Source organism: Myotis brandtii, unplaced genomic scaffold (assembly GCF_000412655.1).
Source record: "Myotis brandtii unplaced genomic scaffold, ASM41265v1 scaffold469, whole genome shotgun sequence".
Classification (NCBI taxonomy): domain Eukaryota; kingdom Metazoa; phylum Chordata; class Mammalia; order Chiroptera; family Vespertilionidae; genus Myotis; species Myotis brandtii.
The window spans coordinates 177,265-191,442 of NW_005367911.1; the positions used below are offsets into that span (position 1 = coordinate 177,265).

Genomic DNA, 14,178 nt, shown 5'->3' on the forward strand with positions numbered 1-14,178 from the left:
AGCCCCGATTCCTCGGGGGTCACCCCTCTCCTGAGGCTGGGGGGGTCTGTGGCCAGAGAGACCCTGTGTATCTGTTTGCATGTGTGAGCATGTATTAAACGTTCACGTCCCAAAGGTCTTTTCTGCCTCAGTGAGGTTACAGGAAAGTCTAGAAATCGGAAAGCCCAGATCCCAGCACCCTCTCGCTGGCTGCGTGACCTGGACAAGGCCCCTCGCCCTGCTGGGCCTCAGACTTTCCTCCCTGGAAAATGAAGCTGGTGCACTCTGTGACCGGCAGCGCCTCCCTGCTCCGGCCTGTGTGATCTGAGGCCCTGTGTTAAGCAGAACCTTCTACAGTGGGTCTAGGAGTCGGTGTCAGCCCCGCTCGGCAGGAGAAGGAGAAGGTTGGCAGGATCCCTCCTGGGACAGTGCTTCCTCCGCAGCACCGCCCTGACACGGACAAAGGCCCAGAGAGCTGTGCTGAACACGGACACGTGCTCACCACCGAGTGCGGTGATCGGCTCCCAGAACACCCCAAACCGCCAGGAAGGAATTGATGAGAGCTTGTCTCGCAGCCCTGCACAGTAATTATTGGTGTTCGTAATGATGCCCCAAGGCATTACATTCCCCTGACATGCCTTCGGAATCATCAAAGGAAGATTAAACCATGCCTTGTATAATTGCTCTTTGAAATACCTTCTATTTTATTCTCTTGCTTGGAAAATTGATAACCTATGGATTTTCAATTAACTTTAAGTTACAAAGAATATTCCGTTTACCCAAGTATTCTCTGTTCTCTTTTAGGGGTTTATTACCCATCTCAGGCTGTCTCCCTGAGGATGACAGAATTCAAAGGTGGAAAAATTATAGATCTGCCATTGGAGGGCCAGGCTCCAGCCCTTCCTAAGACTGTTGCTCTGCAAGTCAGCTAGCCTCTCCCAGCCTCCATGTCCTCGCCTGTAAAAAAAAAAAAAAAAAAAAAAAAAAAAAGGATTACTGCCAGCCTCATTCCATCAGGGTCATTGCCAGGAGCAAGTAGGTTTTGGGTGTGTTTGCAGGTGTCCTGTCTGTGCAAATGAGACCTGCTTGGGAAACACTTGAGAACAGCTTGGTGAGACCCCGGGCTCAGCCAGCAAAGCTGCCAACTTGGGCAAGGAGCACAGGACAGGTATCCTGGACCCATGGTTTTCCCAGTAACAACCTGTGCAGCCTGAGGCCAGTCACTAGGCCACGGTGGGCCTCCGTTTTGTCATCTGTAAAATGGGAGCAGGCTGACTTGGTGGAGACCAGGGATTGCAAATTGCCAGTCTGAGAACCGAATTGTGCCCATAGGCATCTTTTAATTGAGCAGCAGTGTTTTCAATTCCTTACCAACATTTAAAAATGGAGAAGTCACCTATAAAAATCCAGAGTCATGGCTCTTTTTTAAAACGAGGAAGATCTGGTAAAACTAGGCCCATATTCTTGCAAGATGAAATTGGCCAGTGCCAAGTAGCCGCTGGGGCCCCTCTCTCTTTTATTACACTCCTGTGTCTCCCTCCCAGCTGGCTTCCCCAGCTTGTGTGTACTGGCCTGGCCCCATGTGGGGTCATGACCCCTAACGGAGTGATCTCGAAGGCTTCAGGCCTTGACCAATCACAGCTCCTCCAGGGATGCTGGCCTACATCCTAAAGGAGAGAGAGCCACCCAGGGCCTGCCCAGGGCCGCCCTTCCCACCTGGACCCTGGCTGGGGAAGGGCACATTCCTTTAGCAACTTCCAAGCTGATGCAGAGCAAAGCCCTGCAGAGGGGACCGCCTCCCCCAGACCTTGCAGCCAGAGCCAGTAACTCACAGCTGTGGTTACCCGCGCGCTGATTTCTGTTTTAAAAAATACTGCTGGGTAAACAGTGAGGGAAACCCGAGCTGTTCCCACACCACATAAATCCCCAGTTTGCTGTCCTATCTGGTTAGCTGGTTTCCCCCCAAAGAATGGCACTGCTGCCTTGCGAGCAAGGGCTGCAAACATGCGCCCTGGAAAGCCAGGGCCGGGAGTCTCCCAGGCTGGCGTGCTGCCCCCGCCCTGGTGGCCTCCCTCCTTCTCTCTTTCAGCGCTTCCTGCCCAGGGGCACTCACCTTTGTTCTCACTTTTTCCACCTGGACGCCCTTCCTCCTTTCTTCCTCCTCCCTTCTGCTTTGTCTCATGCAAGAGGCTTCCACGGGAGACCTTTCTGGGGGACCCTGGGCTCCTCCTGCAACCAGCAAGCCCACAGCCAGAGGCAAACCTACCCAACGACCACACCTGCCCCTGGGATGCCTCCTTTGGCGTTTCCTGCCAGGTTCTTCCTCAAAGTGCAAATCTGGCTGGAAGGTGAGGCTGAGCCTTCTTCCCCTTGAAGATGACTTTTGCCTTAGATCAGGGTTTCCAGATTTGGAGGGTGGGATGGGGGGGTGGAAAAGACACCCGGTTAAATTTGAATGTCAGATCAACAACAAGTAGCTTGTTAGTGTAAGGATGTCCCCAATATTGCATGGAACATACCCTGGGCGCCCTGGATTTTGTCCGCTGCCCTAACTTAGAACCTTCCCTTGAGCTCCACGTGCCTCTCACTGCGCAGGCGCGGGAGCCCTGGTGAGGGCCTGCTCCCGGGGCACCTCCCGAGTGTCTGTAGTCGTCTGTACAGCAAGCTTCTACTTCTCAGTGTAGGCAACCAAGGTCACATGACTTCCAAGGCCAAGGTTCCAACGCAGGACCCTCTGGGTATTGTGTTTTTAAGTCCTCTGCCCACAATCAGATGGCCAGCACTAAAGTTTAATATATGTAGACATGAACGAAAGCATTCATTGAAGAAGATGTTGCTATTAACTCTGTTTTCTGGGGCTTAGCGAAAGACCCCATCCTTGGTTCCCTAGAATGGAATGTCCGGCCCCCCTTTGGGGCATCTGGGACAGACGTGAGGACTGTAGTCTGTGGTTTGCTCAACTCTGTCCTGTCATCCTGTTATTTGAGCCTCATGAAGTCCCTTAGGGCAGTAGTGACCCCGCTTCCTCAAAGCCTTCTGAGAAGCAAAGGGCGTACAACATTCCAGATAAATGCCAGGCCTGGTGGTAAACATCCCCGTCCAGTGTGATTTCTACCATATTCAAAGCTTGTCAGTCTCCTGGCCGGTCCCCCAAGGTCTTGCTCAGTAACAGGTGTCTTGTCCGGTTCACATGTTCAACCATGTGAGTGAACTCTAATGGCTTCATCTTGCCCCTCTTCGGTGGTATATACATTTTCACAGGGCCTTCTGGAGTTGTCCTTAAGATGAAACTCTCCGGTATCAGCAGCAGCAGCAGCAGCTAGCTAGTACCACTAAAAACCTCATACCAGGTTATGGCAAAAGCTTTCCTAAGTAAGGCTCACCTCACTCCCCTCTTTCAGCAACTGCATGGGGAAAGAAGAAAAAGCATATCCCCATTTTATAGATGAGAAAACTGAGTCTCGAGTGATAAAGTGACTTGCTGAAAGCCATTAAGCTTATTAATGACAACTGGGATTAGAACCTCTGCTCTCCTGGTGCCAAGGCCACGCTATTGACCTTCTGTTACGTTGCCGTAGGAGAAGGTATTTGGAGGCGAGGATGAGCAGACGTGACATGCCCTGGGGTCCAGCAGCGGAAGGAAGGAAAAGGCATAATGATCCCCCACGTGCGCCATCCTTTACAGCCAGCAGCTCTTTTCACAGCAGCGGGTCATTTGGCCACAGAACGGCCACCCGAGGCTGGTACTCTCATCTCCATTTTGCCAGTGAGAAAACAGGCTCAGAAAACGGGTGTGGTTTGCCTGAGACCACACAGCTGAGGAAAGGCAAGGCCACACCTTCAACCCGAGTCTTCTGCCTGTGGCCCCAGGCTCTCCCTCAGCCACCCTGCAACTCCAGGCACCGGCGGGTGGGGTGGCCGAGCGTGGAAGTGGGTCTGTGGTGCCAAGGACACGCCTGCTTGTCGCGCACAATGAGGGAAATTCCACAAGTTCTTTGGGATAGCTCAGGTGTGGCCAAGTCAACTGCCCACTCCAGGGCTCCTCGGGGACCCTCCTCCTAGCACGCGCTTTTTCCTCTTCCTCCCCCTGCCCCGCCCCCCCCAACAACAACCAGAAACAGGGGCCCCTCCCTTCCTGAAGCCCTGCTCCCCTTGGCCGCCGGGCCTGGGGCTTTTGTTCACAAACAGCCACGTCTATTCATCTCTGTCTCTGGGACCTGCGGGGCCTTGACGGGGAAATGCTGACTTTGAGGAGGTTAAAGGTGCTGGTGCCGGGCCTTCATCTAACAAATGGGTTGCCAAGAGGGAGGAACTGTTGTTGTTTTTTCCTGGCCTCAGAAGAGGGGCCTGTCAGGAAGATGTAGAGGCCAGTGGGCCCCCAGCTGTGCCCTGTGGGGTGTCTGACAGACGCCAGCAGCTGCTCAGGTCGCAGGGGTGCCAGGGTCCTGCACAGAGCACCCCTGCCGGGCCCCCTCCCTGCTGACCTCTCCGCCCACCCCACCGTGACCCAGGGCCCACCCCATCCAGGGGCAAAGGGCCAGGCTGCGGGGCCTCCCTGGGCCAGATGAGGAGGCCAGAGCAGGAATCCAGTTACAGCCTGCGGGGCCGGCCCCAGGGAGGTTTTCCTAGGGAAGCTGACAGCCCGCTCTTCCTCCCAGCCTCCTGTGGATTCCTTCTAGAGCCGTGGTTCTCAACCTTCCTAATGCCGCGGCCCTTTAATACAGTGCCTCATGTTGTGGTGACCCCCAACCATAAAATTATTTTCGTTGCTACTTCATAACTGTAATGTTGCTACTGTTATGAATCGTCATGTAAATATCTGATATGCAGGATGTATTTTCATTGTTACAAATTGAACATAATTAAAGCATAGTGATTAATCACAAAAACAATATGTAATTATATATGTGTTTTCCGATGGTCGTAGGCGACCCCTGTGAAAGGGTCATGCGACCCCCAAAGGGGTCGCGACCCACAGGTTGAGAACCGCTGATCTAGTTTATCACAGCCCAGGGCCCTCGAGGGACCTTACAAGGCTGTTTCTGTAGAATTTCCCCCGTGCTCCCCAGTCCCACAGTCCCCGTTCAGATCATCAAGTTAAGGCAAATGAGATAGGCTGGGAAGGGAGCTGAGTTTACCTCTTACCTACTTCACCATTCGCAGAAGTGATGGATTTAAAATTTTCAAATGTCCGTGGGATAGGCATTCTGATGCAGTGGGGCCAGGCTGCCTGGGTTTGGATTCTAGGTCCTTCGCTTCCCAGCTGTGTGACCTTGTGCAGGTTACACAGTCTCTCTGTGCTTTAGAGTCCTTTTCTGAAAAATGGAGCTGAGGAGGAAAGCACTTGCCTCAGAGGGCTTTGGTGGGGACCTAGTGGGGGGAATTTGTGTGAGGTTCTAAGATCAGCGGGTGAATGTCAGCAATCAGTGGATGAATCGACTGTCATCCCAGATGAGGAAACGGAAGCTCAGAGAGGTAAGGCGACTTGTCCCAGGGCACACAGCCAGAGAGTGTCCGACCCAGGATTTGAACTCATCCCTGTTTAAGCCCAAAGTCCACACACCCGAGGGCGGCTCTCGGTTCTGCCACCTCCCAGCTGTGTGATTCTGGGCAGCCCCATTATCTGTCTGAGCCTCATCGTCCTCATTTGTGAAATGCAGGACACAGTTCTTACTTTACCCTAATGGGAGAGTGGTGAGGTCCAGAGGAGAAATGTGAATGCAGCCGCTAAGTCCTGGACAAAGCGGAGAAATGAGCCTGGTTGTGGCTCCCACCCCGTCTCCTCTGCTGGCCCCCAACCCCCTGGCCGCCCATTCCAGAAGTCGCAGTGCCTATTTCATGAAGAGCGTGTGTGCAGCCTCCAGGCCGCAGCGCTAAGACCCCTCCTCCTTCGGAACCAGCCAGCAGAGACGCCGCTATTGTGGCCCGGGTCAGCCCGATCCAACGACTCTGGGCCGCGGAAGAGGAGCTCTGTCCTGTGGTCCTGGAATTACATTAACCCTCCACAGAGACCAGCAGGCCTCGGTGATGAAGTGGACTGGCTGACCGACTGACTGACCGGCTGAAATGGTAACTGGCCCTCCTGGGGTCGGCACCAGCCGGGAAGACCATGTGACGGTTGGCCAAAGAGAACTCCTCTGGGAACGAGATTACCCCCAATTCCTATGTCCATGCCCCAGAGTTCACAGCAGACTCGGCTCTGGGGCTGGGGAGGGGGACGCAGGTGGGTGAAGGTCAGGGAGCCAGGAGCAGGTGCGGGAGGCCTGGAGAAACTTCAAGGACTTTATCTAAGAGCCTCTTTTTTTTTTTCTTTTCTTTTTTTTTTTGCCGAGGAGAAAAATGACTTGAACCCCCTCTAGAGAAGAGTGTGGCTAATTGGCATTAAGTTGAGGGTTAAAGAGAGGAAGGAAGAATCTGATTTTTTTTTTTTAAGTTACTGAGAAAGTGAGAATGTCACTTTGGACAGAGAGAAATCATTTTTTCCGGGAGTATGTCTTTCTTTATACCACAGACCCTAGTGGGCCGCTGAGACTTGCAAAAAAAAGATTCCTCTTAATCCACCTTCCTTTTTGCAAGCAGCGGTGGAAGGGCCTTTAAATCAAATACAATCAGCGAACTTGTCTCTTGCGCTTATTCCCTGCTTCACTCCCTGGAATTTGGCACTTGACGGATTCTGGATCTGACTTAAGGCTTTTTCCAAATCCAAGACTTGGGGAATTTTGTTAACAGTGTAATAAAATAACTTCATAGTGTTACAGGAGGCACATTAAAGAAGTGGTGTGGGTGAGCTGCTCTCTCTCCTTAAAAAAAAAAAAAAATACAGACAATGTTTCTTTAAAAGTCTCCATCTGCAAATCCCATTAGATGTGCATATAAGGTTTCTGATGATTAATAGTTGCCTGCTCGGGTTTTGGTTGGAGGGGATTGTGTGGGTGCGGGTTAACCCCTCCCTCTCCTCTCTCACATTTCACTTCAGAAATTTGTCACTCTCTCCCCACCGCAGCATTTAAAAGTGTGTCTCCGCAGCCCCGGTCCAGCCCTCTGCAGGCATTTGCCGAGGGCTCCGGGGCGAGCACTCCATCAGCGGGCGCGTCTGGGCTGGGACAGTGAAAATGTTTAGTGTCATCGGCGACAAATACACGCACAGGGGATCCCTCTAGGCAGGCTGGTGCGTCCGGGGGCAGGAAGCCAGGAGTGAAGTCGGACATAAGTGTGTGCACACACATACGCACGTGTGTGGACTTGAAAGAGAGACTTTAGTTTTGGGTTTTGTTTTGGTTCCTGGGGTGAACTTTCTGTTGAACATTTTGCCCTGCTATTTAATTTTTAATTTTTTTTTTTGCATTAAAAAAAAATTTGAATATAAAAAGGGTAAGAATCGAACCTTTGAAAGACTGAGGCGCGCTGCAGACAGCAGATGGATCCCGTGGCCAGCAGCTGTATGCGGAGCCCCCACCCCCCGGCCCCCGTCTGGGGCTGCCTTCGAAATCCCCACTCCGAAGGCAGTGGGGCCTCAGGGCTACCCCACTACCCGCCAACCCCGTTCTCCTTCCACCAGAAACCAGACTTCCCGGCAACAGCGACAGCAGCGTACCCCGACTTCTCGGCCTCCTGCCTGGCGGCCACCCCACACAGCCTGCCCCAGGAGGAGCGGGTCTTCACTGAGCAGCACCCCGCCTTCCCACAGCCCCCCGACTGGCACTTCCCTGTCTCAGAGGCCCGGCGTAGGCTCAACCCGGGCCCAACGGGGGGCTCCAGGGAGATGGGGGCCAGCAGCCCAGGTCTGGTGGACGCCGCGGGAGGCCCAGGAGAGGACTATGAGGTCCTTGGGAGCACTGCTAATGAGACGGAGAAGAAGTCAACCAGACGGAAAAAGGAGAGTTCAGGTAGGTGGCTGGAGAACAGCTGGCCCTGCTTTTACTGTGTGACCTTGGGGAGGTTTCTTGCCTTTTCTGAGCCTAACTGCCCTGACCGTGAATTGCAAACAAGTCTATCTAACCTACTCAAAGGCAGGAAGGAGTTACCTTTGGGGTTTCTTCTACTCAGAGCTCTAGGGTTCTCTGGTGATGGGGATGTCTGTGACCCCAGTACTCGTGGGCCCCAAGAGGGATGTGCCAGCCAGAGAATGAAACAGGATCCACAAAGATCTGGAGGACATGTGGGAGGGAGCCTCCGTGTAGGCCGGCAAGGGCTAGAGAGGGGCTTTCCTGACCCCAGGCTGCCTCTGGGTCATGCTTCTTCTCCCTGCCAGGCCCCCAACAGCTCCAAATGGTCCCAGAGCCACAGGGTGTGCTCACCATGGGAATCAGCTGAGACGGAAGCTGGGGCTGCGGAGCGGGGGCAGGGCGGGGGGGGGGGGGGGGGGGCCAGAACCCTGGCTGTCAAGCAGAGCCAGGACCCTGTGTCTCCAGGGGCCTAGAGACAGAGAAGCAGGACTAGGGCTGGGATGGGAGAGGCAAGGGGTGAGGGGAGATGGAGTGCTGAGAGCTGGAGCAGGCAGCCGGCAAGGGATCACCCTGCCTAGGTGGGCCATGCCCAGACCAAGGGGGCAATTCAGCATCCTAAGGTCTGGGTGACCCTCAGGGAAGGCCCTCCAGAGGGATCGCCGGCCGTGGGAGAGGCAGGGAGGCAGGCAGCCAAGGGCAAGCACTGGACTTCAGAATGCAGGGGAAGGCCAGTCGGCGCTGGAAGCCAGAGGCCAGAGCATGGAGCTGGTCCTCTTATTAAGATCCCAGCTTAATCCCATCTCCTCCCCGTGGTAGGGACCTGTTTCCTCATCTCCCCATGGGCCCTCCTAGCTTCCCTCACTGCCTGCTCACCTTTTGTCTGGGTCCCTCACCCCACCTTGCCCAGAACAAGGCAGTACCCATGCCTCCTGCCCCCGCTGCCCACTATGTCCTCTTGACAGCCACCCTTAAGCAACGTCTATCTATCTGAGCCTATAGTGGACCTTCTCATGGGCTAACCAGGGTCAGGTAGGAAATGAGAGTGTCAACCAATCAATGACAACATTCTGTGCTTTGCTTTACAAAGCATTTTCGATATAGCACGGATTTCCTGAGCATTTCTTTTTGCCAAGCCCCAACCACGGCCCTGGGGATGCAGAGATGAATAAGATGGTCTCAACCTGCGTGTCCCCCCCCGCGTCACCCCCCCCGCCCAACACACACACACAAAGCTCAAACTGAGAGGGAGGAGAGGCCTACAGATGCCTGTCTGACAGCGATGTGCTGCAACCGGGAAGTTCAAGGTGCAGCAGGCAACACACATTAGCTCTTTTGAGTCCCACCAGTTTTCGAGGTAAGCCCAGCAGGTCTTATCAGTAGATTCTAAATGTGTGGAAAAGGAGATGCGTAAAGTTTAAGGGGGGGGGGGGCGCGGGGGGGCTCTGCTAGAATGGAATCTCAACAGAGTGAGCCACTCATTTCAATTTGCCCAGGACTTTTCTGACTTTAGCGTTGAAAGTCTGTACCTAAGAAACCTCTCAAACTGGAGCAATTGGTCACCCTAGAATTCAGCTCAAACCCCGAATTTCAGACCCCAAATCTCACACCCTTCAGTCGATGTCAAGCACAAGCCTCATTTTGAAATATGAGGACTTTCAAACATGCTTGAAGAAGCCCCTCAACGCGTCCACAGTGGAGGATAATGAGCACGGCCTTCCTGCCTGCTCAACAGCAGGGCCCTTTAAATGTCCAAACGCTTAAGCCCTGAGCTGTTCCTAGCCCCGCTGGAGATTTGCCGAGAATGGGACACTTTGCGCTTCTCCTCTCCAAGGAGCTCTCAGTGACTTGGCTCCGAGCCTGATTGAAGAGCTCTCCCCTCCGTGGCGCCCGCCACCCGCTCTGCCCACACCTCCCTCCGCTGCATCCAGCCACTCTCCAGGGAACTGGGAGCCAAGGCTTGGGAAGGCACGGGCAAGGCCACGGGCTGGGCTTAGGAAAAACCATTCCGTGTTTCAGCAAGACCCAAATACGCGTCTTCCCTTTTGGCCAGTGGCCCATGGCAGTGCATTAGGGAGTAAGCTCGTGTGCCAAGCAGCTGACCACCCCACGAGGGCATGGACACCCTCCACTGAACTTCCTGCACTCTTCATAGGGTCAGCCTCGGGGCAGGGGAGGTTCCCATCCAGGAGGGGCCCTGGGCTCTCCCTCGGGGTCCCCTCAGGAGCAGCAGCAACGGCAGCAGTCACATGAGGTCTGCAGAGCACAGCAAGCGGACTTCCATTCATTCTCTGGGGTTCCAGACCCACTCTCCTGCTCAGCGTGGAAATCTTTATCACCCAGTTAGTTGCTTTAAGTCTTCCTTTGGAATTTAGCCGGAGGGGAAGGAGGCAGGAAAGATCAGCTTTGTAAGAGCATAAAGCAAGGGGAGAGTGGTGGGCAAGGCTCACCACCCACTCTCAGAATCTGCTCACAAGAGACGAGCCCACAAAGTGCCCCCTCGCCATCCCACCAATCCTGAGTCACTGGTTGGATTCTTATTTAAAAGTTTGATATTTTATTCAGCATAGATTTTTTTGCATTAATTTTTATTTTTAAAAACATTGCATTAAAATATTATTTCTCTCGATTTACTGAGGTTTTAGGCGCCCCTTGCATTTTGTACTCAAAGTGAGCGCCTTAAACACCTCCCCTGCGCCCCTGCTAAGCCATCTCTGAAAGGTTAACCAGCGGTGATCAGAAATGTGTTTTCTGTAATGCTTTACAGTTCGGCAGACAGAGTCAGTGTGAGCACCACCACTTTTGACAGCATGACTTGGGGAAACTCTTAACTTCTTGGAGCCTCAGTTTCCCCAGCTCTAAAATGAAACTATAACAATAGCACCTTCCGTTGAGAGAGGCGGTGCAGGTAAAATACGATGATCTACGAGATGAACACTGTGCCTGGCCCATGAGTTCAATACATGGCAGCTATGAATGGTATGAGGCCCATATTTCCAGAACCAGCCTACTGTCAAATCTCCCTATTATTCTCGGGGTCAATGGAATTGAATGTTTCAAATACACCGTCTCAGAAATTCCTGAGTCTGGGATATGCGACATGGGAACCTCTTACAATCATTGTTGGTCCTAAGAAACCAGTTGTCATCACTTAGGAGCTTGGAGCTCAGAGATCTGCTGGAGAGGGTGGGGGGCCCAGCGGGGTGCGGGGAGTGGTGGGGGGAGTGTGCCTGGTCAATGCCTCCCCTACTGGCTGGCGGAGAAACCTCCGGGAACAGAAAGTTACTGTAAGTCTGTTTCAAAAGGAACATTCTCTGCTCTCCCCTCTCCTTCCTCTGCCAGCCGCAACTGCTCCCACTGGAAGTGGGCGGATTTGCTCAAGTAAATGATCATGAAAGCGGGGTCCCTGGCTCCCCCACTCGGAGACCTTCGGTTGGTTCACCGCACAAGACTGGTTTAGAAGACCACTGTGAGGTTCTCTCCCCCCAGCCACTCCCAGCCCGGGGCCAGGGGGTGTTGAGACCCCTGCTGGCAGGGACAGCTGCGAGGCCGCTGTTGTTTGCCCCCAATCTGTCATGGCTACTGTGGTTGTCTTTAATTTATGGGGATGAGGGATTTCTCGGCGATTTCCTGCCGGGGTTCAAGGGAAGGTCGCGCGTGATGGGCCTGGCTGCAGGTGAATCTGATCGCCCAAGAGGAGGCCCCTGGGCTTGGGCTCAGCATTGCTGGCTGGGCTCTCACGGACTCATTCTGCCTTCATCATTCTCGCTTTGTTCCATCCTCCCTGGGCTCCGACACATGCGCCTCCCAGGGACTCGGCCCTCCCCATCTCTCCCCTGCAAGACCTGATCTCTGCCTGCCCCTGCCCAGCCACGTGAACTCTCATTTCGCCTGAAGTTTAAAACCCTCCACAAATTGGCCCCTTTAGCCCTTTTCTCCACCTGTTCCCCTTACAGGCCACCTCCACCTCCACTGACCTTGCCACAAGCCACACCAGTTCACTTGCCTTGCAGATACACTTCGCTTTTTCTCCTCGACCCAGTTTGCTGGAAACCTTTCCCTCCCCCCGCTCTGCTGCCCATTGCTGTCCTACTTATTTTAACATCCAGCTTGAAAACCATCCCCTTCAAGAATTCTTTCTTTTTTTTTTAAATTGATGCCTTCACTTGTACATAACATCATGTCAATGAAAACTATAGTTAAGGAGTTTCAAACTGCAGTATCCACTACAATTTTAACCACAGAGGAGCTCTCCTGAGAGTCTTATCATGAGACATTTTGTATTTGAAATCTCCTTGGCTTTGCTTTTTATTATGGTCAAAAAATGCATAAAATTTACCATCATAGCCGTTTTTAAGTGTATGGTACAATAGTGTCAACTATATGTACCTTGTTGTGCAACAATCTCTAGAACTTTCTCATCTTGTAAAACTGAAACTCTATGTCCATTGAATGACAACTTCCTTTTCCCTGGCCCCAGCCCTGGCAACCAGCATTCTACTTTCTGTTCCTAAGAGTTTGACTACTTTAGATACCTCATATAAGTGGACTCAGGCTGTATCTGTCTTTTTGTGACTGGTTTATTTTATTTAGCATAATGTCCTTGGGTTCATTCATATTGTAGCATTTTAACAGGATTTCCTTCTTTTTTAAGGCTGAATAATATTTCATTGTATGTATACACTTTTTTTTGTACCCATCTATCTGTTGATGGACAAACACTTGAGTCACTTCCACCTCTTGGTGCCTCTGTTGAAGATCACTTGCTCATATAGGTGAGGGTTTACTTCTGGGCATCTATTCTGTTCTATTGGTCTTATACGGCTGTCTTTATTCTAGTACCATGCTGTAGAATACTGTAGCTTTGCAATGTATTTTTACATCATAAATTGTGAGACCTCCAGCTTTTCTTTCTCAAGATTGTTTTGTCTATTCGAGGTCCTTTGAGATTCCTTATGAATTTTAGGATGATTTTTTTCTATCCCCCCCCCCGCCCCCCAAAAAAAGCCATTTGGATTTTTATAAGGATTGCATTGAATCTGTAAATCACTTTGGATTCTATGGACATTTTTATAATATTAAGTCTCCCAATCTATAAACATAGGATAACTTTCCATTTATTTGTCTTTTTAAATTTCTTTCAGCGATGATTTATGGTTTTAAGTGTACAAATTTTTGCCTCCTCAGTCAAGTTTATTCCTAAGTATTTTATTGTTGGATGCTTTTGTAAATGTAAATTGTGTTCTTCATTTTCTTTTCAGATTGTTCATTGCTAGTGTATATAAATGCAACTGATTTCTGGTGTTGATTTTGTATCCTACAACTTTCTTGAATTGGTTTATTAGTTTTAAAAGATTTTTTTGTGGAAACGTTAGGATTTTCCACAAGATTATGTCATCTGCAAACAGAGATTATTTTACTTCTTCCTTTTCTATTTGGATGCCTTTTACTTTTTTTTCTTACCTGAGTGCTCTGGCTAGGACTTCCAATATTACGTTGAATTGACGTGGTGATATTGGGCATCTTTGTCTTGTTCCTGGTCTTAAAGAAAAAGCTTTCCGTTTTTCACCATTGAGTATGATGTTAGTTATAAAGTTTTCATGTAAGCCCTTTATTATGTTGAGATAATTTCCTTCTATTTCTAGTTTGTTGAGCATTGTTTCTTGACCACCCTCCCCACATACACAGAGCAAGCCTTGCTTATGCCTCCATTTTAGCATCAAACCACAGTTGGCCTTGCACCCACAAGTTTAGATGCGTATGGGTGACTTTCTCCCTGGAATTGAGGTGTCTGGAGGGCCAGAATGATACCTGATTCCCCTGTGCAGCCTCCCTAGAATCTACTGAGACATCTGCACACAAGAGGAGCTCATCCAATGTCTGGCCAGTAGTCTCTATTGCAGCCCTGCAGTCATTCATTCATTTTCTCACCTTCTCTCTGAGCTTGGCTCCACCACCCGGCCTGAGGGTTTCCACCATATGTGATGCGCTTCTGTAAAATGCATCAGAACTTTTACAGTCTCACTCATGAAAAAGTGTGCAGAGAGCCAGACTTCAATTATAAGATTAGCCCCGGGTCAGGGTGAGTGCTGGGGCCAGAAAGACAGACAAGCAGCCACAGGCAGGCTGGGCTGACTCTGCAGGAATCCCCTCGGGGTCCTGGGGTCAGCTCCCAAGTACCAGGGCCACCATGGGAAGCAAGTGGAACTGCTCTGACTGAGCAATAAAGTGAACCCACCATTGCAGAGCATTAGGT

General features: G+C 51.5%; 1 protein-coding gene across 1 annotated transcript in view; it reads left to right on the top strand.

Moving 5' to 3' along the window:
- The first annotated feature begins 7,011 nt into the window (after positions 1 to 7,011).
- Positions 7,012 to 14,178, top strand: part of MEOX1 (mesenchyme homeobox 1) — an 18,918-nt gene continuing 11,751 nt past the window's right edge. Inside the window, exon 1 of the mRNA XM_005875656.2 lies at positions 7,012 to 7,865. Within this exon, the coding sequence (XP_005875718.1) occupies positions 7,397 to 7,865 (469 nt within the window). The 5' untranslated portion in view covers positions 7,012 to 7,396. The remainder of the gene's footprint in view (positions 7,866 to 14,178) is intronic.